The sequence below is a fragment of the Meles meles genome, chromosome 1, assembly GCF_922984935.1.
Source record: "Meles meles chromosome 1, mMelMel3.1 paternal haplotype, whole genome shotgun sequence".
In the NCBI taxonomy this organism is placed as follows: domain Eukaryota; kingdom Metazoa; phylum Chordata; class Mammalia; order Carnivora; family Mustelidae; genus Meles; species Meles meles.
In genome coordinates, this window is record NC_060066.1 from 117,000,166 (window position 1) to 117,027,280 (window position 27,115).

The following is a 27,115-nucleotide window of genomic DNA, read 5'->3' on the forward strand; positions in this document are numbered from 1 at the left end:
TGGTGCAAAAAGAATGGCATTGATTCTAAGGGAAAAGCTCAAGATGAAACTGACGTGTAATGTGTCAAGTCTTCAAAACTCCACTGCCAAAACCAAGAGATGTCTATTTGCAGAAAGGCAGTGGGGAAAATTGTGGCCACTTCCAGCAGCACATGTTGCTTCCACGTGAAGCAAGCTGATGAATTTACAATAAGACCTTGAGCAAATAAAGGAACGTGTGAAGGAAAACTAGCACATGTTCCTTAAAGAGGAAACTCTTACTACTAATGTATTATAATAGTTTCCTTGCTGGTCTCTCCAGCCTAGATCACTTTTTCCACTTCATTCCATTTTACACCAGCTCCCAGATTGGTCTTTCTACCCAAGCACCACCCTAAACACTAATGTGCCTACCCTCCTAAATCTTTCTAAACTTAGCCCACTTTCCCTGAATTTTTCTTTGATGGTTTTCATCATATCTGTGCACCATTCAAATTATTACTTCATGAATTTGATTAAACTGCCTCATTTTCTTTGCTTTCCTTCATTGTAGGCAACATTATCATTAATGTTTAAATATTTCCAAAGTACATTACTATAAATGCCTCACTGATAAACTCTAAAGGGTCCGTCATAGGCCACCAAAAATCATTTCATGCATCCCCTGTCCCATGAGCGCCCCTCATTCATCCGCCCAGCACTCTGGCCAAAGCAGACAATTCGCCATCCCCCCGCCCCACCCCCCACACACACCGCTCACTGCAGGGTTTGTCCCACCGCCCAACGCTGTCTCTCAAATCACACTAATCATTCAAGACCCTCCACTGCCACCCCTTCCCGAGGTTTTCCCAGATGCAGATGCACTCAGCCTGAAGGAGTTTTGTCTCCCTGAGTTCTCACAGCACTTAGAGCCCCAGGACTTCTTACTTAGAACTCTCTGTTGGCCTCTTCGAAGTACGAGGTTTAGTAGACACCTTTCCTTTCAGAATATCTGCAGGCTTGCTGAGACCAGAGATCGAAGCTGGTTATTTTACATAGGTTCTTGCTCAGTTAACGCTTGCTGGATGAATGCATTCTCCTGGCTGACCAGTGCTCTTTTTGGCAAAACACAAATCTGCTCATATCATTCTCCTGCTCCCCACAAAATAAAATTTCAATAGCTTAGCAGACATAAAGAAACAGGGTCCTTCGTGATTTGGCTTGAGTTGTGGGGGAAAAGCAGTCTCTTCCCTCTCCCTTCGCACTGATGGAGTGAGACTTGCCCTCTCCCTCCAGTTTGTCAGTGTATTTTTAGCCTTCTTTTATAAAGCCAAGGTGATAGGGGATTCCCTTGGCTAGTAAACTAGGTTCCATTCCATCCCTTTGCAAGTCCTGCACAGACAGAATGGTGGTTATTTTTATGTGTCAACCAGACCTGGGACAGGGTGTCTAGACATTTGGCCAAACATCATTCTGCATTTGCCTGTGAGGGTGCTTCTGGACACAGTTGAGTCGGTAGATAGAGTAAAGCAGATACCCCCTCCCCCACTCCACCGTGTGAGTCTGCCCCATCCAAACAGGTGAAGGATCTGAATAGAACAAAAGGTTGAGTAAGAGAGACCTCCTCCCACATGATGCTGTAAGCTGAGACATTGGTCTTCTTCTGCCTCCAGATTTCAACTGAAAAATCAGTCCAGCTTTTGGACTGGAAGTGCACCTTTGGCTCTGCATCTGCAGACGACAGACCTTGGGACTTTTCAACCTCCCCAATCATGTGAGTCCATCCCTTATAATATGTATTCACATACATCGTTTTGGTTCTGTCTCTCTAGAGAATACTACTAATACAGATGATCATACACCTTGCTTTAGAATGTAAAACTCCTTAGCGTTTTGTTCTTGGTCTTTGGGGCCTTTGTCAAAATTTAGAAACAACGGGAAAAGTCACACAAAATTATGTCAGCTTATTATTCTGTAAGTGTGTAAAGTTTTTCCTAATCCAGGTGATGAAAATGGGGATCATCTATGAGATACAATAAATATTCACACTTGGACTTGAATGAGTTATGTTCTCTCCCTTCCCACCCCCCCCCATAAAAATGAAAACAAAAGTAAATAGGTTATTCCCATAGGGCCCTATGCAAATAATCAATTTTCCTTTGCATTTTTTCCCTCTCCTGTTTCCTGGTCCCTTCTCTGGCTTCATGTTTGTCTATACAAGTATACGTGTGCGCCTTCCTCTCACCAGCAAACACAGAAGCGAAACAAGGATGAGAGGGAGCTACTGCTGCCTGAATGCTACAGAGAAAACATTGAAAGAGGAGAGCTCAGCCGCCTGTGACCGAGGGATGGGTTGTAATCTGGAAACCAAGGCCCTTGCCTCCCCCCTCTCTCTGCGTATCCAAGAAATGGCTGGTTTACAAACCTGGAGCCCACAGACTATTTTCCAGCAACAATTGCATAGCAACAAGATTCATACACTGCAAACCCAGGAGTCAAAAACTGTTCACATCCTGCTTATCAAAACCAAAGTTACAGGTGCCCGCGTGGTTTACTTACGTAGGCGTCTGCCTTCAGCTCAGGTCATGATCCCAGAGTCCTGGGATTGAGTCCTGCATTAGTCTCATTTTTGTCTCTCCTTACTCTCATGCTTTCTCTCTCAAATAAAAAAATAAAATCTTAAAAAAAAAAAGAAAGTTATGATAGAGGCACACCAGTCTTCTTTTTCCAGCAGTAGGGCAGACTCGATATACCAAACTGTTTTCTCTATTGAAACTGAAACACTGGATTAAATACATTAGCATCTTTTTAAAACACAATGCTTAGCTAGCACAAAGGCCAAAGTGAACCAAAAGCAAGAATCCTGGGAAGGAAAGGTGCCGAGGCCACCTCCAGACCTAAGTTTCTGTTTCAACAGCTGCAGAGTCTTGCAGTTCATCGAGTAAAGTGTGAAATTCTACTAAGGTCAGGAGCCTTTTAGGAAGCCCTTGCCAAACCTGGTATCCCCTCCCAAGGGCTATACTCTCAAGGTAGGAATAGAGAGGAAATAAACCCGTCATAAGAAAGGGGGCAACAAGGAAATGGACATGTTATGATCTTGAAGTTGACGGGGGCAGGGGGTGGTGGTGGCATGAGCTTCATGAGGCTTCATGTGAAATCTCCCCTGAGAACTTGTAAAGCCAGCCTTGAAATAATACTCTGTGGTATTACCTTCAGATGACTGATCTGCAAAAGTCCAGATAAATCCTCTCCGGAGAAACAAAACCTCAACTCAGGATACAAAGCATTTCCAAATTTTCCAAGGAAAAAGAGCAGCTTACAGGAAGAAAAGAGAAAGAAATCACACAATTCACAAGGAAACAAGATGTTAAGATCAACAAGGCAGAAAGTTCCACAGGCAGCAAAATCAGATTGCAGAGAGCTCAAGGGTTGAGATTAGGCAATCTAGAAAGTCAGCTTTTCCTACACCATCCTTGCCTGTTTTCTCCCATCTCCAAATGTAGACCTCTGTCAGCTTCCGTCTCTCCACACCTCTCCACACCTGTCTATTTCTTCCCGAGACTCTGCTTTTGCTGTTTCTTCAACCTGTGTTTCTCCATAGACACCTTCCCAAAGCACTAAGAACATGTCAAAAACTTTCCATTCAGGAAAGAAGGAAAGAAAAGGAAACTTGCTCCCCCACCCCCCATCTTGCTCTACTACTCTTACAGCTGGGCTTCCCAAAGAGTGGTGACAGTGACTCCCCCACTGTCCATTCACCACTAAACTGCAGTCCAGCTTCCCCCCCACCCCCACTCTTCTGAATTAACCCTTACCCCAGATTCCTGAGTGACCAGAGCACCGAATCCAGTCAAATCTTATCTCACCTGATTCTGCTAAGGTTCCTGGGCTCTGACGATTCCTCCCATTCCAAAACTTCTCCCCCACCTTCTCCCCCACCACCTCTATGACATCACTTTCTTCTGATTTTGCTCTTACATCTCTGGTCACTTCCAGCCAGTCTCCTTTAAGTATTATGTCTCCTCTGCCCATTTCTTAAAATGTAGTTGTTTTAAAGTTTCCATTCTCAACCCTTTTCACATCCTCCCTGGCCATGTCATCCACTCTCGTGGCTTAAAGCAGCCGTCCCATCTCTGGGGCATGCATAACCTGGCAACGTAAGAAACCTTTCCAGAGGGCACTCCAACATGAATACTTTCAAGAGAATCTGTTTCCAGATCCTCTGTTGCTATGTGTACTCCTTCCTAGAGTCAATCTGCCTGAGAATATGCCTGAGATCAAGCTGTCTTCCTTCACAAGCTCTTTCTCACTCATCCTAAATCTGAGAAGGTACATCTCTTCAGAGTTTACAGAAAAATCTCTGTATTTTTACAGAAAAATCCCAGCGACTTGAAAAACTACTGCCGGAGAAAACAGTCTGATGGTTGCCAGAGGGGAAGGCGAGGGGGACTGGCAAAATGGGTGAAGGGGAGTGTAGCGTGAGGGGCGAAAGGAGATACAGGCCTCCAGTTATGGAATGAATAAGTCACAGGCATGAAAGGCACAGCATAAGGAATATAACCAATGGTACTGTGATAGCCTTGTATGGGGACAGATGGCAGCTACACCTGTGGAGAGCATAGCGAACGGGTATAGACTAGTCAAATCACTCTGCTGTACACCTGAAAGCAATGTGATATTGTGTGTCAACTATATTTCAATAAAAAAAAATTGCCATAGACATTGCAACTACCTACAATGACTATAATACAGGCAATGACTATAATATGGGTAATAAATGCTCTTGCAAGTTAGAAGAGTTCCAACTCTGCTTTCAGTAAAATTGAAGAAAGACCAAATGGAGGTGTCAGCTTATTGATCATTTGATGATAGTTTTCGATGAGATATCCATATGTGAATTGGGTTCATACTTCAGAAGGGGTTTAAAGAACTGATTGGCATTGCTCTAACAACTTCTTCCACCCTCATCCACTTACTTATCGCAACAACGTTTCTCAGCATTAATATCAAAGCAATGAAAAATATTAAGGGAATTTATGCTGAGCCCTGTATTGTCCTAGCAATAAGGAATATTCATCCATGAATACATGAAGTAGTAGAAAAAAGTCTCAGGCCCACCAAACTCATTAAGAGATGCAACTCCGGTAATATTTTACTTTTATGTTTAATAACTGTGTATTTAAGCTATATTGTTATTTTAACCAATAATCAATTTTGTACCAAGAATAATTTTAATGATAGTTCAAGCAAGAATAAATTAATTAGCACTTAGAGCATTAGAGTCTTCTTTTAATAAACATTTTTAAATAAAATAAATGTATAATAAGGGGAGAACAAGAGGGTGGGGGAGTAGGAGACCCAAATTTTGTCTGGTCCTGGGAGTTCAGCTAGATAGTTATCAAACCATTCTGAACACCTGCAAACTCAACAGGAGATGGAAGAGAAGGGCAGCAATTCAAGGAACAGAAAATCAACCACTTTTTGGAAGGTAGGACATGCGGAGAAGTGAATGTGAGGTACAGGGAAAGAGACTGGGGGGAGGGGTCAGGTCCCAGCAGGTGGTAGAGCAGCAGATCACAAAATTGGAACTTTTAGAAGTGGCTCCACTGAGGGATGTTGCTCCCAGGTATCAGAGCAGGGAAGCCGGCTGCAGAGACAGAGCCAAGGAAGGGGCTCTCCACTCAGGATTACCTTAAACCATGATCCGAGGCACGGTCAGGCCACTGCTCTTCGGGCACGGACCCCATAAGCAGCAGAGTCAGGGAGACACCTTCCTTCCTGGGGAGGAGTAGCATCGTAGCACACTGCAGGAGTCAGGGGGCATTGGAGACTCCAAACAGGCCATGTGCCAGAGACAGAAATGCTCAGTCACAGACCAGGTGAGCTCAGACCATGGCCAGAGACCAGGGAGACAGGAGGGATTGACTGCTTTTCTCTGAGGGTGCACTGAGGAACAGGGCCCGATCTCTCCGCTCCTCCAGGCTGAAGATTGGGAGGCCGCCATTTTCATTCCCCTCCTCAAAAGCTCCTGAGAGCAAACCTGAGCAGACTATTTAACCCTGCCCCTGGCAAGGGTGGTGCAATTCCGCCTCCGGCAAAGACACTTGAGAATCACTGCAACAGGCCCCTCCTGCAGAAGATCAGCAAGAACATCCAGTAAAGACCAAGTTCACCAATCAATGAGAACTGCAAAACTTCAGAGCTTAGGGAAAGCAACACGTAGAATTCATGGCTTTTTCCTCATGATTCTTTAGTTCCTCAAAGTTAGATTTTTTAACTTTTATTTTTTTCTTATTCTATTTTTTAAAAATCCCCCTTTCCCATTTTACTCTATTTTAACTATTTTATCTTATCAATACCTTTTTAAAAATCTATTCAAATTTTCATTGTTATAGTCATATCCGATCTCTCCATTGTATTTAACTGTATTTTTTTGTATACATAGAAGTTTTCCTTTCTTTAAAATTTTGGGATACAGTTTCTCCTAACAGATGAAAATACACCCTAAATCTAGCATATAGCTTTGTTCTAGTCTCTAGCCTGATCACATTATCTCCCTTTTTTTTCTACCACCTTCTTATCTTATCAATTCCTTTTTAAAAATCTTTTTAAAATTTCCCTTTACAGTCGTATTCCATCCCATACAAACTTTCGTGTATATATATATATGTTTTTCTTTCTTTAAAAAATTGGGAGGCAGTTTTTTTTAACAGACCAAAATGAACTCAAAATCAAGTGTGTGGCTCTGTTGTATTCACCAGCCTAATCATCTCTATTAAAAGAAAGCTGGGGTGGCAATCCTTATATCAGATAAATTAGATTTTTAAGCCAAAGACTATAATGAGAGATGAGGAAAGACATGATATCATACTTAAATGGGCTGTCCAACAAGAAGATCTAACAATTTTAAATATTTATTCCCCTAATGTGGGAGCAGCCAATTATATAAACCAATTAATAACAAAGTCAAAGAAACACATCGACAATAATACAATAATAGTATGGGACTTTAACACCCTCCTCACTGAAATGGACAGATCATCTAAGCAAAAGATCGACAAGGAAATAAAGGCTTTAAATGAAACACTAGACTAAAAGGATGTCACAGATATATTCAGAACATTCTATCCCAAGGCAACAGAAGACACATTCTTCTCTAGTGCACATGGAACATTCTCCAGAATAGATCTCATCATGGGTCACAAATCAGGTCTCAACCGGTACCAAAAGATTGGGATCATTCCCTACATATTTTCAGACCAAAGTGCTTTGAACCTAGAACTCAACCACAAGAGGAAATTTGGAAACAACCCAAATACATGGAGACTAAAGAGCATCCTACTAAAGAATGAATAGGCCAATCAGGAAATTAAAGAAGAATTTTTAAAATTCATGGAAACAAATAAAAGTGAAAACACAACTGCTCAAAATCTTTGGGGCACAGCAAAGGTGGTCCTGAGAGGAAAGTAAATAGCAATACAAGTCTTTCTCAAGAAACAAGAAAGGTCTCAAATACACAACCTAAGCCTACACCTACAGGAGCTGGAGAAAGAACAACAAAGAAAGCCTAAACCCAGCAGGAGAAGAGAAATAATAAAGGTCAGAGCAGAATCCAATGAAATAGAAACCAAAAGAACAGTAGAATAAATCAATGAAATCAGGAGCTGATTCTTTGAAACAATTAATAGGAATGATAAACGCCTGACCAGACTTATCAAAAAGAATCCAAATTAATAAAATCATGAGTAAAAGAGGAGAGATCACAACCAACACCAAAGAAATACAAACAATTATAAAAGCATATTATAAGAAACCAAACCCCAGCAAATTTGACAATCTGGAAGAAATGGATGCATTCCTAGAGACATATAAACTACCAAAACTGAACCAGGAAAATAGAAAACCTGAACAGACCCATAACCAGTAAGGAGATTGAAGAAGTCATTAAAAGTCTCCCAACAAACAAGAGCCCAGGGCCAGATGGCTTCCCAGGGGAATTCTACCAAATGTTTAAAGAAGAATGAATGCCTATTCTCCTGAAACTGTTCCAAAAAATGGAAATGGAAGGAAAACTTCCAAACTCATTTGATGAGGCCAGCATCACCTTGATCCCAAAACCAAAGACCCCATCAAAAAGGAGAATTACAGACCAATATCCCTGATGAACACGGATGCAAAACTTCTCACCAAAATACTAGCCAATAGGATCCAACAGTACATTAAGAGGATTATTCACCACAACCAAGTTGTATTTATTCCTGGGCTGCAAGGTTGGTTCAACATCTGCAAATCAATCAATGTGATACAATACATTAGTAAAAGAGAGAACAAGAACCATATGATACTCTCAATACATGCTGAAAAAGCATTTGACAAAGGACAGCATCCTTTCTTGATCAAAATTCTTCACAGTTTAGGGACAGAGGATACATACCTTAATATCATCAAAGCCATCTATGAAAAACCCACAGCAAATATCATCCTCAATGGGGAAAAACTGAGAGCTTTCCCCTTAAGGTCAGGAACATAGAAGGGATGTCCACTATCACCACAGTTACTCAACAGAGTCCTAGAACTCCTGGCCTCAGCAATCAAACAACAAAAAGAAACAAAAGGCATCCGAATTGGCAAAGAAGAAGTCAAACTTTCATTCTTTGCAGATATGATACTTTATGTAGAAAACCCAAAAGACTCCATTCCAAAAAAGCTAGACCTCATACAGGAATTCAGTAAAGTGTCAGGACATAAAATCAATGCACAGAAACCAGTTGCATTTCTATACACCAACACAAGACAGAGGAAAGAGAAATTAAGGAGTCAATCCCATTTACAGTTGCACCCAAAACCATAATATAGGCAGGAATAAATCTAACCAAAGAGACAAATAATCTGTACTCAGAAAACTGTAAAGTAGTCATGAAAGAAATTGAGGAAGACATGGAAAAACGTTCCATGCTCATGGATTGGGAGAACAAATACTGTGAAAATGTCTGTGCTACCTAAAGTAATCTACACATTTAATGCAATCCCTATCAAAATACCATCAATTTTTTCAAAGAAATGAAAGAAACAATCCTAAAGTTTATATGGCTCCAGAAAAGACCCCGAATAGCCAGAAGAATGTTGAAAAAGAAAGCCAAAGTTGGCAGCATTTCAATTCCAGACTTCAAGCTCTATTACAAAGCTGTCTTCATCAAGACAGTATGGTACTGGCACAAAAACAGACACCTAGATCCCTGGAACAGAATAGAGAGTCCAGAAATAGACCCTCAACTCTATGGTCAACTAATTTTTGACAAAGCAGGAAAGACTGTCCAGTGGAAAAAAGACAGTCTCTTCAACAAATGGTGTTGGGAAAATTGGACAGCCACATGCAGAAGAATGAGCCTGGACCATTTCTTTACACCACACTCAAAAATAGACTCAAAATGGACGAAATACCTCAGTGTGAGACAGGAATCAATCAGAATCCTTGAGGAGAACACAGGCAGCAACCTCTTCAACCTCAGGCACAGCAACTTCTTCCTAGAAACATGGCCAAAGGCAGGGGAAGCAAGGGCAAAAGGGAACTATTGGGACTTCATCAAGATCAAAAGCTTTTGCACAGCAAAGGAAACAGTCCACAAAACCAAAAGACAACTGACAGAATGGGAGAAGGTATTTGCAAATGACATATCAGATAAAGGGCTAGTATCCAAAATCTATAAAGAACTTATCAAACTCAACACCCAGAGAACAAATAATCTAATCAAGGAATGGGCAGAAGATACGAACAGACATTTCTGCAAAGAAGACATCCAGATGGCCAACAGAGACATGAAACTGTGCTCAATATCAGGGAGATACAAATCAAAACCACAGTGAGGTACCACCTCACACCAGTCAGAATGGCTAAAGTTAACCAGTGAAGAAATGACAGATGTTGGCGAGGATGCAGAGGAGAACCCTACCACATTGTTGGTGGGAATGCAAGCTGGTCCAGCCACTCTGGAAAACAGTATGGGGGTTGCTCAAAAAGTTGGAAATAGAGCTACCCTATGCCCCAGCAATGACACTACTGGGTATTTACCCTATAGATACAAATGTAGTGATCCAAAGGGACATGTGTACCTGAATGTTTATAGCAGCAATGTCCACAATAGCCAAACTCTGGAAAGAACCTGGATGTCCATCAACAGATGATATGGATAAAGAATATGTGGCATAACAATGGAATACTATGCAGCCATCAAAAGAAATGAAATCTTGCCATTTGCGATGACGTGGATGGAACTAGAGGGTATTACACTTAGCGAAATAAGTCAATTGGAGAAAGACAACTATCATATGATCTCCCTGATATTAGGAAGTGGAGATGCAACGTGGGGGGAGTTGGGCAGTAGGAAAAGAATAAATGAAACAAGATGGGATTGGGAGGGAAACAAACCATAAGTGACTCTTAATCTCACAAAACAAACTGAGGGTTGCTGGGGTGAGGGGGTCCAGGAGAGGGGGGTGGGATTATGGTCATTGGGGAGGGTATGTGCTATGGTGAAGTGTGTAAACCTGGCGATTCACAGACCTGTACCCCGGGGATAAAAATACATTATATGTTTATAAAAAAATTTAAAAATTTAATTAAAAAAAGGAATATGTGGTATATATGTACAATGGAATGCTATGCAGTCAAAAAAAAACCCCAAATCTTGCCATTTGCAAAGATGTGGATGGAACTAGGGGATATTATGCTAAGTGAAATAAGTCAATCAGAGAAAGACAGTTATTATATGATCTCCCTGATATGAGGAATTTAAGAGGCAGGGCAGGGGGCTGTGGGGTTAATGGAGGGAAAAATGAAACAAGATGGGACCAGAGAGGGAGATAAACCATGAGAGACTCAGTCTCGGAAAACAAACTAAGGGTTGCTGGAGGGGCAGTGGGTGTGAGGTTTGGGGTGGCTGGGTGATGGACATTGGGGAGGATATGTGCTATGGTGAGCGCTGTGAATTGTGAAAGAATGATGATTCACAGACCTGTACCACTGAAACAAGTAATACATTACATGTTAATAAAAAAATAAAAAATAAAAACAAACATATAATAATATTTGTTCAGGCAAGTATAAAAGGAGATTCAAGAGAAATGTTTCAAGCATAAAAATTACTTTAGGATTATATTTCATGGAAAAGATGGAATGGAAATACAAGTTCAGGAGAAAAAAAAAGATGTCGAACTTTCGCTCAGGTAAAGAGGCATTTATTCAGACTTTTTCAAGTGGCTAATGAATATGTACAAATAATAAATTATGTTACACTTGAAACTCATATAATGTTGTGCATCCATTGCACCTCAATAAAAAATTATTTGAGTTAAGTTTCTCATCAACAAGAAATATTTAAAAATTGAGAGCTCGCCATCTACAAGCGCTGATCAAAAATTTCTTGTTGTCATTTCAAGCACTAAACCTGATACATAAAAACAAATGGATGATGGTAGGGAGCAGATCACACTGACACTAAATTTCTCCTGGGTGCATTAAAATGAGGAACATGACCATCTTTTTAATGTCAATATTTAAAATACATTAGAAACAACATCTTTTGCAAACTTAAAGAATTTTGTATGTCAGTTGAAAAATACATGAGGGTAAATATTGTACAATTTCACTTTTATGATGTTACAGAACAGGGAAAATTAATCATGAAAAAAATCAGAACAGTGTTTGGTGCTATAGATGGTGGTATAGACTGACTGTAAAAGGGTTCAAGAGAACTTTCTAGGGTGATAGCAATGTTCTATACCTTAACAGAGTTTGAGGTTAGAAAGGCAAAAGTGTTTGTCAAAAATCATCAAATGGTGTACTTAAGATGTCTAAATTTCATTACGGTAAATTTTATCTCAAGAGAAAAAGAAAAACTATAAACAAATATATGAACTCTAGTTCATGTTACGCATGCTGAAGAATTTAGGGGTGAAATGTATTAGTGTCAAGAATTTATTTGGAAATGTATAAAAAATAAGATTCACAAATGGACAGATAGAACTAAAACAAAATGTTTATAGTGGAATCTAGGTGGTGTGTATATGTTCTTCACTGCTCAATTTCAACTTTTCTGTTTGTTTGAAGATATTCACAACAGGGGCACCTGGGTGGCTCAGTGGGTTAAAGCCTCTGCCTTTGGCTCAGGTCATGATCTCAGGGTCCTGGGATCTAGCCCCGCATCAGGCTCTCTGCTCAGCAGGGAGCCTGTTTCCTCCTCTCTCTCTGCCTGCCTCTCTGCCTACTTGTGATCTCTGTCTGTCAAATAAATAAATAGAATCTTTAAAAAAAAAAAAAAGAAAGAAAATATTCACACAAACTATTGGGGAAAGTACACAAATAAAATTTTTTTTCATAATTCTTTAAGGCATATATGGGTAAAAATTTGAAGACCATTGGTTTCTGTCATCACCATTTGTTAATGAATCTTTAACCTAAACTTACAGCCCAAACCTCTCTGCAGAATCTCAGTCATCTTTCCATCTGTCTCCTGGAATGCTCCATCTGGATTTCCCATCAGTTCTAAAACTCAACAAATCCAAACATGAATTTATTGTCTTCCTGTGTCAGTTAGAAATACCATCAGCTACAAGTAACAGAATAGAACAAACAAAACAAGGGTGATTTCTCTTACATAACAAGAGATCTGGAGGTAGGTGGCTGCTGGTGTTGGTTCATCTCCTGGCTAACAGGTCTACTATTCCCTTGGCCTTCCCTCATAGTCACAAAGTGTTCTGTGTCTCCAGGCATCATGTCTGAGTTCAAGATAGGAACAGGGGGAAGGAAGCAATGCCAGTGACAACTGAACTTTTATCCACACAGCTTCAGATTTTCCAGAAGCCTCCCAGCAGACTTCCCCATAAATCTCATTAATCAGACTGTTGCCCTAGCTGCAAAGGAAACCAGGAGGCAAGTACTTAACTTCCTTATCCTCTAAATTCGATATAGGATTGGGTGTTGGGTGAACCTGCCTGCAGTATCTGTAACATTCTTCCCAGCCCACTCCACCTCCTATACTCCTCATCTGTGTTCACAGTCCCAGGACCTGACTAGTCACCCAAGTAAGGAGCCCCAGGAATTATCCTTAGCTCTCTTTCCCCTCTACTCCTCATATCCACTGTTCGGATCTTTTCCCAGTCTTTGAATCTCTCTTACATCTGAGCCTCCTTCCCATACCCGCTGCCACTGTCTTGGTTCATGTTCTCATTTCCTCCCTGAATTGCTCTAACAGTCTCTTAGTCTCAAGCCTTAACTTCAAACCATGCGGCCCCAGCTTGACCATTCTAAAAACAGACATCTAACCATCTTATCCCCTGCCTAGATCTTGTCTGTGGCTTTGCCTAACACCTAGTTTAAAGGCTAACTTCCTTAGTATGTTATGTAACGTGTCCTGCAGTTTCCTTAATAACATACTCCTGAAACTGCCTCGTCAGAGTGCCCCAGTCCTGTCAAGGATCAGCTCCCTTAAGACACAACTTCCTAGAGGGAGGAGCTGGGGAAGTCGACACTCAAAATCCAAACCTGTTGTGCTAGGCAGACAGCCATCTGTCTTTAATACATTTGTGCTAAAACTGTAGTATGAAAGAACAATAGATTTACATCTTATAATAAGGGATCTGTTCCCAGAGACTAGAGAACTAGAGAATATATCATCTCTAAATGTTATTTTGTCTTGGAGACATAAATTTAACAATATATTTAAAGGTTAATATCATTGTTGGTCATTCAGTTCAGAGACTTACTGAATGCCCACTATGTATTAGACACTATACTTTAGTTCTTTTCCTTTATAATAGAAGAGAGATGACAGATCTAGAACAGTGTTCGATGAAGCTATCTGCCACTTTCTGCATACCTAATGACTTCCATCTTATTCTCTATCGCACTATTTAAGACTTATTCTTATCACCAGCATCAGCACTTTCATGTTTCTGTCTTGTACTCATTTTCATAAATAAAATTCATTAGATATTCAAACAAATGTCTAAAAGCACAGATGGAGGCAAAGATGGCAACATGGTAAAAACTGGTTGATTTTTTTTTAAGATTTTATTTATTTATTTGGCAGAGAGAGAGAACACAAGCAGAGGGAGCGGCAGGCAGAGGGAGAAGCAGGCTCCCCACTAAGCAGGGAGCCCAATGTGGGGCCTGATCCCCCGAGTGGAAGACACACACTTAACCAATTGAGCCATCCCATCCAGGCACCCCAAAACTCACTGATTAATAGAATGCCATGTGATAATAGTTAAGCTTTCTAGAGCACTTATTCTGTGCCAGGCACCCTTCAAGGCACTCTACAAATAGGAACTCCTTGATCTTCACAACTCTATGAAGTAGGTACCATGATCTCCACGTGGCAGATGAGGAAACTGTGGCCCAAGGGTAGTTTGCACCTTTGTGGGATGAAAGCTATGCTCAACACCTCCCAGACTCACCTCCTGTCTGCTTCACATGAGTTAGCTACATTTCTCCTAGTTCTAGGTGGCGGTCTGTGGTCTCTCCAGTGCTATGCTTCTGCACATGCTGTCCCTTCTGTCCCGACTGCTTATCCTCTGTGCTCATTCTTGGAGACCAAGTGAGGCCCACGCTTCTCAGTGACGTCTCCTCTGTCTGGTGAGGTGCGGTCAGGCTGTGGTGGCCAGCACCTTGCCCGGCGTCCTCATCCTGCTCTATATACGTGCTTACAGCTCTCTCTCTCTCCCACCAGAGATGATGCTGCCAGGCCTGGCTGTCTCCTCATGCTGGAGTCCCTGGGGTTTGCTACTATGCCCGGCCTGGAATCAGCACTTAAAGGCTTGCTGAAGTGATGCATAGCATCCCTGGATTCTACACTCTGTTGTCGCCCCCACGCCGTCTGGCACCACATATTGCAGACACTTAGTCAATGGGGAGCGGGAGCCTGGTTTCCCAGCCAGCAGCCTAACTTAATGAAACAGAGCAAAACAAAACCCGCCCCCTTTTCTCCCATCTCCACATCACAACAATCCCCGAGGATCTGAACTCCTTTCCAAGCCCTCGCATCTGTCGAATGCAGAGGGACCCGCGGGAGTCCGGGGCTAGGCGGAGCAGGGTGGGGAGCAGCCGTCAGGGCGCAGAGCAGCCTCATCCCACGCCTTCTGCCAGTTCTTGCCTATTAAGGTAAGATTTCTCGGAGGAGACCCCAGAAGGGACCCCGCGGCCTGTGAGCTCGCCCGGAGCCAGGGGAGCACAGACCCCGGCCGGGCGCCCCGCGACGGGTACTGCCAGCTTCAGGGAAGCACCGGATCCTACTTTGCTCTTCTACCCGAGGCCACCTTCCTAGGTTTCCATAGCCACTGGGGCCATGTCCTCATTCTCCACCGCCACCGCAGGCCTCAAATGAGTCTCTGCACAGGGCGCCGATTAAATGGGTCTCGGGTCCCCAGCGGACGCTCCTTCCCGGCAGATGCCCGCAGAAGCACCGAGGGCGCTGCGCCCGGGGGGCCGGGCATCGGCAGAACGCACCCGGCGTTACCGGGGTAGAGCCGGGGACGCGTCCTTCCGGCAGCCAGATCTCCGCCCTCTCTGCGCCCCCACCCCACGCCAGACTCTCGGGGTCCTCCCAGGCCGGCTCCCGCCCAGCGCCCGGCTCGGGCCCCGCCCCTCCGCCCCGCCCCCCGAAGGCCCCGCCCAGGCCCCTCGCGCTCCGCCCCCTCCCCGCCGGCTCCCGCCGCTCCCGGCGCTCCGAGCGCGGGCCTGGGGACATAGGATCCCGCCGCCGGGGCCGCAGCATGGGGCGCTTCCGCGGGGGTCTGCGGTGCATCAAGTACCTGCTGCTGGGCTTCAACCTGCTCTTCTGGGTGAGACCCGGAGCTGGGCAGGCCCGGCAGGGGAGGGGCCGGGCGGGGGCGCGGGACCGGGGTCCCCGGGGAGCTGGCCGCTGCGGCGTCCGAGCCGGGCTCCAGAAGGCTGGGTGTTCAGAAGGGCTGAGGTGAGGAAGAGGCAGACAAAGAGGGAGGGGAGGAATAGCGGGAGGGATGGAGGGAGAGAGAGCAGAGGGAGGGAGAGATTGAGCAACAAGAAACGGTGAGAAGCGGGTTGGGGGGGGTGGGGGACACCTTGTGGCTCTTCCCTTTGAGGAAGCTCTGCCTCAGCTGGTGACTCCAGGTGCGGGGACACCAGCCCCTCCTCACCTCACCTCCTGAGGAGTCGGCTCCCCACCTGGCCTCCGGGGCACTCACCCCTTGTCTCTCTGCCCCTCCGCTGCAACCAGGGCCTGGCCAGGGCGCTGGGAGAGAAACCCCTGTGCCGGTGCGGGGGCTGCCAGGGGTGGTGCCCCAAAGCGCGTGTGTGGAGACACCACCTGGCGGTGATGGTTTTGTTTAAGGAAATTGGGGGTAGGAGTGGAAATGGTGGGAGGGGGGCAGCTGTCGTGCTTATTCTGGGTGTTAGAGGAGGGTACCTGGCTGCGAGGAGGTGGTGATACTCTTCCCTGAAGCGAACGGACAGAAGAGAGGGGCTTCCAAAGGGCAACAGCATCTCCCAACAGCCCCTAGCCCACAGCCTCTGCTAAATACCACAGATGATCTCATTCAATTTAGCACTGAACCAACATTCCCCGGATTAGTGGTTCACAGAGAGATAGGGGCCATGCCCCTTGTCTCCCATATTATTGGGACAAGGTTAGGGCCAGACCATCCCTAGATTCCCTGGTTACCCTGTCTCAGGCTCTGGAGGACTGCAAAAATTATCTTGTCTGCACATTCCTCTTGGGCTTTCTGAAGAAACTGTCAGTCAGTTAGACCCTGAGGGAAAATATAAATATTGTTTTGGGTTCTTAACGCTGGTGGGGAACAGCATCGGCCTGGGTGCTCAGTAGCAACTAGGAGAGGGGAGGGTGGTGATTGTCCTATCTGCTCCAGGGAGTTTGTCTTCCCACGACTGCAACTAATTAATTATTGAACGATGGGCTCTGCTTGTGTCTGCCAACCCATTAGCCCAGATGCCTGGGTGACTCCAGCAACTCTAACCTCTCATAAGATACCTTGCCATGTTCTGCATCCTTCAGCAGGGGAAGGTATGAAGGAGGCACCCCAAAGACGGCCCCTGAATTTTAAAAACACACATGGTTTTAGTACACCGGGCATTTACACTCAGCATACTACAGGGAGGGACATTTCTAAAGGTCCTTTCTGTTGGCTTAATTTAAAAAGCTGTTAATTATAGATGTCATGCTTCGGTGACACCCTTCGCTCTCACTGCTTACAAATTCAAAACAAGTTTTCTCTCAGCCTCAGAAGGACTTCTCAGGCTGGGCTCAGTGCTTATTTAGTGCCTGGTGCTGTGCCAGCCTTTCCAGGGATCGTAGGAAGCATTTATTGAACGTTTTCAGTGTGTCAGGGACAGTGCTAACTAAGCACACTGCATTCATTATTATACTCAATCCTGACGGCGATGCTCATGTATATAATATTGTTATCACCATTTTTACACATGAGGAAACAGAGGCGCACACGTAGATTGACTTGCCCAAGGTCACATAGCTAGTGTGAGGCAGAAGTGGGACTCGGACTCAGCCTCTGTGGTCCTAAGCACTGTGGCACATTACACTCCTAAGCGGTGGTTCTCAGAGGGTGGTTCCTGGGCTAGCAGCATCAGCATCTCCTGGGAACTTGTCGGAAATGTACATTCACTGCTCCATCTAGGCCAGCAGAAGCAGGAACTCTGGGGGAGGGACCCAGTAGTCTATGTTTGCAAGCCTTCTAGATAATCCTGGTGCTTTCTTAAGCTTGAGAACCAATGTTAAACAATTATTAAATAAATATTATAAAGATAATTTATAATATATAAATATAAATCAGTATATATAATTTTTAAATATAAAATGCTGTTCCCTAAGCTGCCAATGTTGCTAAGGAAACAAGTCCAATGTGTATAGAACAAAAAGTTAAGAAGTATATAATCAAGTGACAAATGTCACAGTTCTGGCCATACATAGTAAAGAAGGTAAGCAGGAACAAAGCAATGTTTGAACATTTGCCATGTGTTAGCCACTGGGGTTAGACATGACCTTTTATATATAGGATCTAATTAAGGAGTTCAGAGAAAGGTGGGTGCCTGGGTATCTCGTCAGGTGTCTGACTCTTGATTTTTGGACTCAGGTCATGATCTCAGAGTGGTGAGATTGAGCCCCACATTGGGCTCAGCGCTCAGGGAGGCATCTGCCTGAGATTCTCTCTCCCTCTCTCTCTGGCCCTCCCCCTTGCTCTCTCTCTCTCTCTTTCTCTCGCTGAAATAAATCTTAAAAAAAAAAAAAAAAACAAAAAACAGAGAAAGGATTGCAGCAACAGTGAGGAGTCAGGACAGTTGTCCTGAAAAATAAGGTGTTTAAGCTGGACCTCAGAGGACTGGTAGAATGAAGGTGGGCAAGGCAAGGGGGGTGACATGCCACCTACCAGCAGAGGAACAGCACAAGGCTGAGTGTGACTACCATCTGACAAAGGGGTCAGGCTCGAGGGCAGAGATCCCAAGCAGGGTGTGTTTGAGTAAGTTATTCTTCTAGGTGTGTGTTTGCTCATCTATACAATTAGGGTAATAGGGTTTCAGGACGATCAAAACAAAATGGTGTGAAGTGCCCGACCTCATTTTCTTATGAACCTAGTACATAGTAAGTGCTCAAAAAACATTATTTATTTGTGCCTGTTATTATGTTATTAGTGCCTGCACATAGCATCCAGTAAAAGTTAACTCTCTTTCCTGAGTCTCTTAATTTGGGGTAATAGCATCTATGTTCGCCAAATGACTTGGAGCTTGTCTTTGTTGTAGGGTGACTACACATGATCCTCTCAATTTGTACTTGTGAATTTTTTCCATTCGAACTAGGAATGCTTTGAGAGCAGGCTTTTTTTTTTTTTTCCTTTTTTCTTTTTTTCCTCTTATGTTCACAATTATATCTCCAGGGCCTAGAACAGAGCCCGGCACACAGAAAGCATTCAGTAAATATCTGTAGAATGAATGAATGAATCTGCAGCTTAGAGCACTTGGTACCAACAGCCTTCCCAACTTGCACTGATAATCAATAATCTGAAAGACTGATCTACCTCTTCCTGCACATTACCTGTTGATCTGTCCTTCGTTTGCACAGACTGAACCCAGGAGGGGGGTATGGGGCCTCCCTCTCTCCCAACTCCATGGGAGGGTGGGGCCGAGGGTGTCTGAACAGTGCAGTTATGGAGGCTTTCCCGAGTCTTAGAGACATGCACCACCATAGGGAAAGGGCCAACTGAAACCGGTACATCATCATTTAGGGGAAAGTGATTATTGGGGATAAATTATCTAGATATCTGCCTTCACTGAAACTGAGGGAACCTGATTCCAGGAAAAGCCCCACCCTAGTTTCTGAAGTTGTTTTTCCTGGTTGGAGGGGTTTGTGGCAAGTTTGTGGAAGGGCAGAGGGTGGGGGCTGGTTTTCCTCGAAGACTCAGCTTTAGCTGTGACTTCACGTGTCTTATTCATGCACCCCTTGGCATGCTTGGGTGCCTGCCCTTCTGAGCTATAAGGTCCCCCTCTTTGATCGCACTCTTTTCCTATCAGGAATTCACCAGAAGGCAGGCAAGGAGGTGGGGGGGGGGGTGTTCTGTGATCTGCAGTTTGTCCCCTTGGGTGACCACACTCTTTCCTATCAGGAATTCACCAGAAGGCAGGCAAGGTGGTGGGGGGGGGGGGGGTGTGTTCTGTGATCTGCAATATGACAAATCGATTTGCAGGCTCCTCTGGCAGCTTGGTTTAAGTAAGTTTCCCTAGGCTGTGCTCCTGATTTTATAAACATTCAGCTAGATCCTGCCAGAGCCGGCACAGCTCTGCCGGCCCAGGGCCTCCAACTGTATTCACCACTACATTTTTAAAAACAAAAGTAGAGCCTGGTCATGAACCCCACTAAATTCATTTCTGTTATCATGGTTGATGTCTAACATGGAACCCCTCCCACCATCTGTCATGTCTAAATTCGGACACTATAATCAGATAGCACGGCATAGGCCCGTGCCTCTCACTGTAATCACCTTTATTTTTTTTTTCCTCTGTTGCATAGCAATATAAATAAAACACTACAGTCCACCAAGCCACATATGTTGGTTTCAAGAAAAACTTGGGCGCTGTTTATTCCTTGCTTTATTGTTGTACGCTCAGCGTTTTCCTATCATTGTGATGTACTGAGCAGCTTGGTGTTAGCGACCGACAGGAAGCAGGACTGTTCACATGCCATATATGGCTTGTCTGAACTTGCTTTCCTTTCCTTCTCACCAGCATTCATGCAGCTCTGGGGGTTTGGTCAATGACGCCTAACGGGTGCTGTTAGGAATGATCGTGTCCCGCCAGCTGGGGAGTGAAAGATGTTTGATGCTACTGGGTCCCAGGTTGCCTCCTCCTCTTCCTCAAACTTGTTTCAAACAGTAATTTCAGAGCTAACACCCCTGTCAGGAATACTGGTTTAAACAAAAAAGTTCCTGAAGAAAGTATTCTTTGGGGTCCACCCACAAGCTAGACTACCCCAGAAGGCAGATAGGAATTTCCTTTGTCTTCTTGTAGGATAGTCTTCGTTTCTGATTTCTGTAAAGGTGGGAAGACAGCAGGAGAGGCCATCCTCCTCTGACGTGGACAAGAAAGGCCTGGTGTGGCTGGAAGGGACAAAGTGTCTATGATAGGGGCCAGTGTGCAAAGGCTAGAGGGAGAGTGCCAGCAGTCCGCAGACCTCGGACAGGTCCAGGCAGGATGGCCATTCAAAGCCAGGGACTCAAAGCCAGGAAGGTGAATGCTGGCATCACACTGCCTGGGTTGACTCTTGCCTGTATTATTTACTAACTAGGGGACCTTGGGCACACTGTTTAGCCTACTCGAGCCTCAGTTTCTCATCTGGAAAATGGACATAATTAAGTACCAATATCAACCTGTGATTTTTTTAGTGCAGATAAAATGGGTTAATACCTGTCAAGTAGTAAGTAATATGGTCCGCGTGCATAGTTAATACTCAGTAATGTAAGATATTAGTAGTAGTTATATTTAAGCACTGGAAACACAAATAGAAACCAGAATCCAAGAGGTTCATAAAAGTAAAAAGAAATAGCAAATAAGCGTCCTAGGTCCAACCAACCAAGAAAAAGAGCAAGAGTTCCATAGATTCTTAAGAACATGGAATGTAAAGGAGAGATTTCCTTCTCTGCAGGCACTTGGGAAACATATACTGATGACCTAGTGTGTGCCCAGCACCCTGCCAAGTGTCTGGGCATTCAAAAATGATGAAGATGCAGTCCTTGACTTTGAGACACTCAGGCGTCTATTTACTCCTCCATTTTGCCTTTGACTGTAGTTTATTTCCTCTCTAGTGTCTTTGTTTCCTGAAGCAGTGGCTGTCTCTTGCTGGGATCCTCCTCCTTTCAGCCCTCAGCACCTAGCAGAGGTCAGCAGTCACTGGCAAAGCTCCAGCTCACAGGATTGCGGGCATCGATGCCCACACAGGCACTGCTCTTTGTTCCCTACCCTGACCCTCTGCTACCAAAGGGAAGCCTTGGAAGGCACAGGAAAACCTTGGGGATTGGTACCGTCTAATTTCAGTATGTACGCAAATCATCTGAGGATCTTGTCCAAATATATATTCTGTCCTACTGGTCTTTTTATTTTTTTAAGACTTATATATTTATTTATTTATTTCAGAGAAAGAGAGAGAGAGTGAGAAAGACATGCACATATGTGCATGAACATGCAAGTGGGGGAGAAGCAGAGGGAAAGGCAGATAGAGAATCCAAGCAGACTCTCTGCTAAGTGCAGGCACTGAGCTCAGTCCGAGAACCCTGACATCATGACCTGAGCTGAAATTAAGACCCTAAGGTCATGACCTGAGCTGAAATCAAGAGCCCGACACTTAACTGACTGAGCCACCCAGACATCCCAGTAGGTCGGGATCTCTAACAAGCCTCCAGGTGATGCTAATGCTGCTGGTCTAAGGAATACACTCTGAAAACCAGTGGTAAAGACCTACTGGTGGCTCACATTTCTGAATGGGGCAGAGAGGACCCTTCATCTTGGCTTCCTTATGGCACTTCTCTCTCTCTCTCTCTCTCTCTCTTTTGAATTAACACATAATGTATTATTTGCTTCAGGGATACAAGTCTGTGAAATATCAGTCCTACACAATTCACAGCACTCACCATAGCACATACCCTCCCCAATGTCCATCACCCAGCCACCCTATCCCTCCCCCACGGCCCAGCAGCCCTCAGTTTTTCCCTGAGATTAAGAGTCTCTTATGGTTTGTCTCCCTCCCTGGTCCCATCTTGCTTCATCTTTTCCCTCCATTCCCCCCACGATCCTCCACCCTGCCTCTTAAATTCCTCATATCAGAGAGATCATATGCTAATTGTCTTTCTCTGATTGATATATTTCGCTTAACATAATACCCTCTAGTTCCATCCACGTCATTGCAAACGGCAAGATTTGGGGGGGGGGGGTTGATGGCTGCATATTATTCATATATATACACACCACCTTTTCTTTATCCATATCATCTGTTGATGGACATCTAGGTTCTTTCCATAGTTTGGCTATTGTGGACATTGTTGTTATAAACATTCGGGTGCGGGTATCCCTTTGGATCACAGCTTGAAGTCTGGAATTGAAATGCTGCTAACTTTGGTTTTCTTTTTCAGCATTCCTCTGGCTATTTGGGGTCTTTTCTGGAGCCATATAAACTTTAGGATTGTATCTTCCATTTCTTTGAAAAAATTAATGGTATTTTGATAGCGAGTGCATTAAGTGTGTAGATTGCTTTAGGTAGCACATTTTCACAGTATTTGTTCTTCCAATCCATGAGCATGGAATGTTTTTCCATTTCTTTGTGTCTTCCTCAATTTCTTTCATGACTACTTTGCAGTTTTCTGAGTACAGATTCTTTACCTCTTTGGTTAGATTTATTCCTGCCTATCTTATGGTTTGGGGTGCAATTGTAAATGGGATCAACTCCTTAATTTCCCTTTCCTCTGTCTTCTTGTTGTTGTATAGAAATGCAACAGGTTTCTGTGCATTGATTTATATCCTGACACTTTACTGAATTCCTGTATGAGTTCTAGCTTTCTTGGAGTGGAGTCTTTTGGGTTTTCTACATAAAGTATCATATCATCTGCAAAGAATGAGAGTTTGACTTCTTCTTTGCCAATTCGGATGCCTTTTATTTCTTTTTGTTGTTTGATTGCTGAGGCCAGGAGTTCTAGGACTTATGTTGAGTAGCAGTGGTGATAGTGGACAGTCCTGCTATGTTCCTGACCTTAGGGAAAAGCTCTCAGTTTTTCCCCATTGAGAATGATATTCAGTGTGGGTTTTTCATAGATGGCTTCTATGACATCCAGGTATGTACCCTCTATCCCTACTCTGTAAAGAGTTTTGATCAAAAAAGGATGCTGTAGAGGTGCCCGGGTGGTTCAGTGGGTTAAAGCCTTTGCCTTCGGCTCAGGTCATGATCCTATGGTCCTGGGATTGAGCCCCACATTGGGCTCTCTGCTCAGCAGGGAGCCTGCTTCCTCCTCTCTCTCTGCCTGCCTCTCTGCCTACTTGTGATCTCTGTCTGTCAAATAAATAAATAAAATCCTTTAAAAATAAAAAAATTTTAAAAAGAAAGGATGCTATACTTTGTCAAATGCTTTTTTAGCATCTATTGAGAGTATCATATGGTTCTTGTTCTCTCTTTTACTAATGTATTGTATCACATTGATTGATTTGCAGATGTAGACCAACCTTGCAGCCCAGGAATAAATACAACTTGATTGCGGTGAATAATCCTCTTAATGTACTGTTGGATCCTATTAGCTAGTATTTTGGTGAGAAGTTTTGCATTCGTGTTCATCAGGGATATTGGTCTGTAATTCTCCTTTTTGATGGGGTCTTTGGTTTTGGGATCAAGGTGATGCTGGCCTCATCAAATGAGTTTGGAAGTTTTCCTTCCATTTCCATTTTTTGGAACAGTTTCGGGAGAATAGGTACTAATTCTTCTTTAAACATTTGGTAGAATTCCCCTGGGAAGCCATCTGGCCCTGGGCTCTTGTTTGTTGGGAGACTTTTGATGACTTCTTCAATCTCCTTACTGGTTATGGGTCTGTTCAGGTTTTCTATTTTCCTGGTTCAGTTTTGGTAGTTTATATGTCTCTAGGAATGCATCCATTTCTTCCAGATTGTCAAATTTGCTGGGGTTTGGTTTCTTATAATATGCTCTTATAATTGTTTGTATTTCTTTGTTGTTGGTTGTGATCTCTCCTCTTTCATTCATGATTTTTTAAAAAGATTTTATTTATTTATTTGATAGAGGTCACAAGTAGGCAGAGAGGGAGGCAGAGAGAGGGGGAAAGCAGGCTCCCACTGAGCAGAGAGCCTGATGCAGGGCTCAATCCCAGGACCCTGGGATTACAACTTGAGCCGAAGGCAGAGGCTTTAACCCACTGAGCCACCCAGGCACCCCTCATCATGATGGACTGATGGACATCATGAAAGGACTAATTTGGGTCCTTTATCTTTTCTTTTTGATAAGTCTGGTCAGGGGTTTATCATTCCTATTAATTGTTTCAAAGAACTAGTTCCTAGTTTCGTTGATCTGTTCTGTTCTCTGGTTTCTATTTCATTGATTTCTGCTCTGATCTTTATTATTTCTCTTCTGCTGGATTTAGGCTTTCTTTGCTGTTCTTTCTCCAACTCCTTTAGGTGTAGGATTATGTTGTATATTTGAGACCTTTCTTGTTTCCTTTTTTTTTTTTTTAAAGATTTTATTTATTTATTTGACAGAGAGAGATCACAAGTAGACAGAGAGGCAGGCAGAGAGAGAGAGAGGGAAGCAGGCTCCCTGCTGAGCAGAGAGCCCGATGCGGGACTCGATCCCAGGACCCTGATATCATGACCTGAGCCGAAAGCAGTGGCTTAACCCACTGAGCCACCCAGGTGCCCCTCTTGTTTCTTGAGAAAGGCTTGTATCGCTATTTACTTTCCTCTCAGGACCACCTTTGCTGTGTCCCAAAGATTTTGAGCAGTTGTGTTTTCATTATCATTTGTTTCCATGAATTTTTTCAATTCTTTAATTTCCTGATCGACCCATTCATTCTTTAGTAGGATGCTCTTTAGTCTCCATGTATTTAGGTTCTTTCCAACTTTCCTGTAGTTTCAAAGCACTTTGGTCTGAAAATATGCAGGGAATGATCCCAATCTTTTGATACTGGTTGAGACCTGATTTGTGACCCATGATGTGATCTATTCTGGAGAATGTTCCATGTGCACTAGAGAAGAATGTGATTCTGTTGCTTTGGGATGGAATGTTCTGAATATATCTGTGATGTCCATCTGGTCCAGTGTTTCAGTTAAAGACTTTATTTCCTTATTGATCTTTTGCTTTGATGATCTGTCCACTTCAGTGAGGAGGGTGTTAAAGTCCCGTACTATTATTGTATTATTGTCGATGTGTTTCTTTGATTTTGTTATTAATTGGTTTATATTATTGACTGCTCCCATGTTATGGGCATAGATACTTAAAATTGTTAGATCTTCTTGTTGGACAGACCCTTAAAGTATGATATAGTGTCCTTCCTCATCTCTTATTATAGTCTTTGGCTTAAAATCTAATTTATCTTATATAAGGATTGCCACCCCGGCTTACTTTTAATGTCCATTAGCATGGTAAATTGTTTTCCACCCCCTCACTTTAAATGTGGAGGTGTCTTTGGATCTAAAATGAGTCTTTTGCAGACAGTAGATCAATGGGTTTTGTTTTTTTATCCATTCTGATACCTTGTGTCTTTTGGTTGGGGCATTTTTCCCATTTACATTCAGGGTAACTATTAAAAGATAAGACTTTAGTGCTATTGTATTGCCTGTGACTGTTACTGTATATTGTCCCTGTTCCTTTCTGGTCTGTTACTTTTAGGCTCTCTCTTTGCTTAGAGGACCACTTTCAGTATTTCTTATAGGGCTGGTTTGGTGTTTGCAAATTCTTTTAGTTTTTGTTTGTCCTGGAAGCTTTTTATCTCACCTTCTATTTTCAATGATAGCCTAGCTGGATATAGTATTCTTGGCTGCATATTTTTCTCATTTAGTGCTCTGAATATATCATGCCAGTCCTTTCTGGCCTGTCAGGTCTCTGTGGATAGGTCTGCTGTCTTATGGCACTTCTCTTAATTCCAGTTACAATTTAGCCATTATTGTTTCAAGACTTTTTTTTTTTTTTTCATATAAAGACTTGATGGTTTCTAGAATTACCAGGTAGTCATGTTTTCATTGTCCATTGTATTTTACTGTGTAATTTTAGAACATCCATGCAGTGTGTTTGGACCTCCAACTGTGTGGCAAAAGAGAACATAACCTCTGTCTCCTACCTTAGTATTGACAATTAATATCACAACAGGGATGTTCTCCTGAAGTAAATGTTACTGCACTGACTACTGAGACATGTCATGGTTGCTAAGGAATCAGGAGGAGGAATGGAGGAAGAAGCAAGTAAAATGAGAATATCTGGCCACCTGGGTGGCTCAGTTGGTTAAGCAACTGTCTTCGACTCAGGTCATGATCCTGGAGTCCCAGGATCAAGTCCCGCATTGGGTTCCCAGCTCTTCGGGGAGTCTGCTTCTCCCTCTGACCTTCTCTGGTCTCATGTTCTCTCTCTCTCTCTCTTAAATAAGTAAATGAAAAAAAAAAATTTTTAATGAGACTATCAGATTGGCTGGGATCACACCTTACAGTTGAGTAAGGGTTACCCCGGCCCACCTTTTAATCTTTTTTGGGTTTAATTGGGAACAAAAATAATAATGCTAATTAACATTTGTGTGATGTTTTAGTTTACAAAATGCTTCCACATGCATATCCCATTTGATCATGGATTACAGCAATCTCATGAACTAATGTAATTATCCCCATTTTAGAGGCATTGATGCTGAAAGTCAGGCCCTCCTGGTATATGAGAGAAACAGGAGAGTTAGGTTTAAACCACTACTGATCAGTTTAAGGCAGAGGAAAAGCAAGATGGGAATTGAGAAAGGGTATGTATCAAGAGATTTTTTTAACTCAATTTCAGTAGCAAAATCTTGAGGAAGAGCAGTGTGATGTAAATGCAAGCTCTGTGCTGCTGCTTTCCTGATCACATTTTGTACCCTGGCTCCTTTA

At 43.3% G+C, this 27,115-nt stretch overlaps 1 protein-coding gene across 3 annotated transcripts in view; it reads left to right on the plus strand.

Moving 5' to 3' along the window:
- Positions 1-15,669: 15,669 nt before the first annotated feature.
- Positions 15,670-27,115, plus strand: part of TSPAN2 (tetraspanin 2) — a 62,202-nt gene continuing 50,756 nt past the window's right edge. For all 3 annotated transcript variants that reach the window (XM_045984634.1, XM_045984710.1, XM_045984804.1), the window contains exon 1: positions 15,670-15,795. In XM_045984634.1, the coding sequence (XP_045840590.1) occupies positions 15,727-15,795 (69 nt within the window). In that variant the 5' untranslated portion in view covers positions 15,670-15,726. The remainder of the gene's footprint in view (positions 15,796-27,115) is intronic.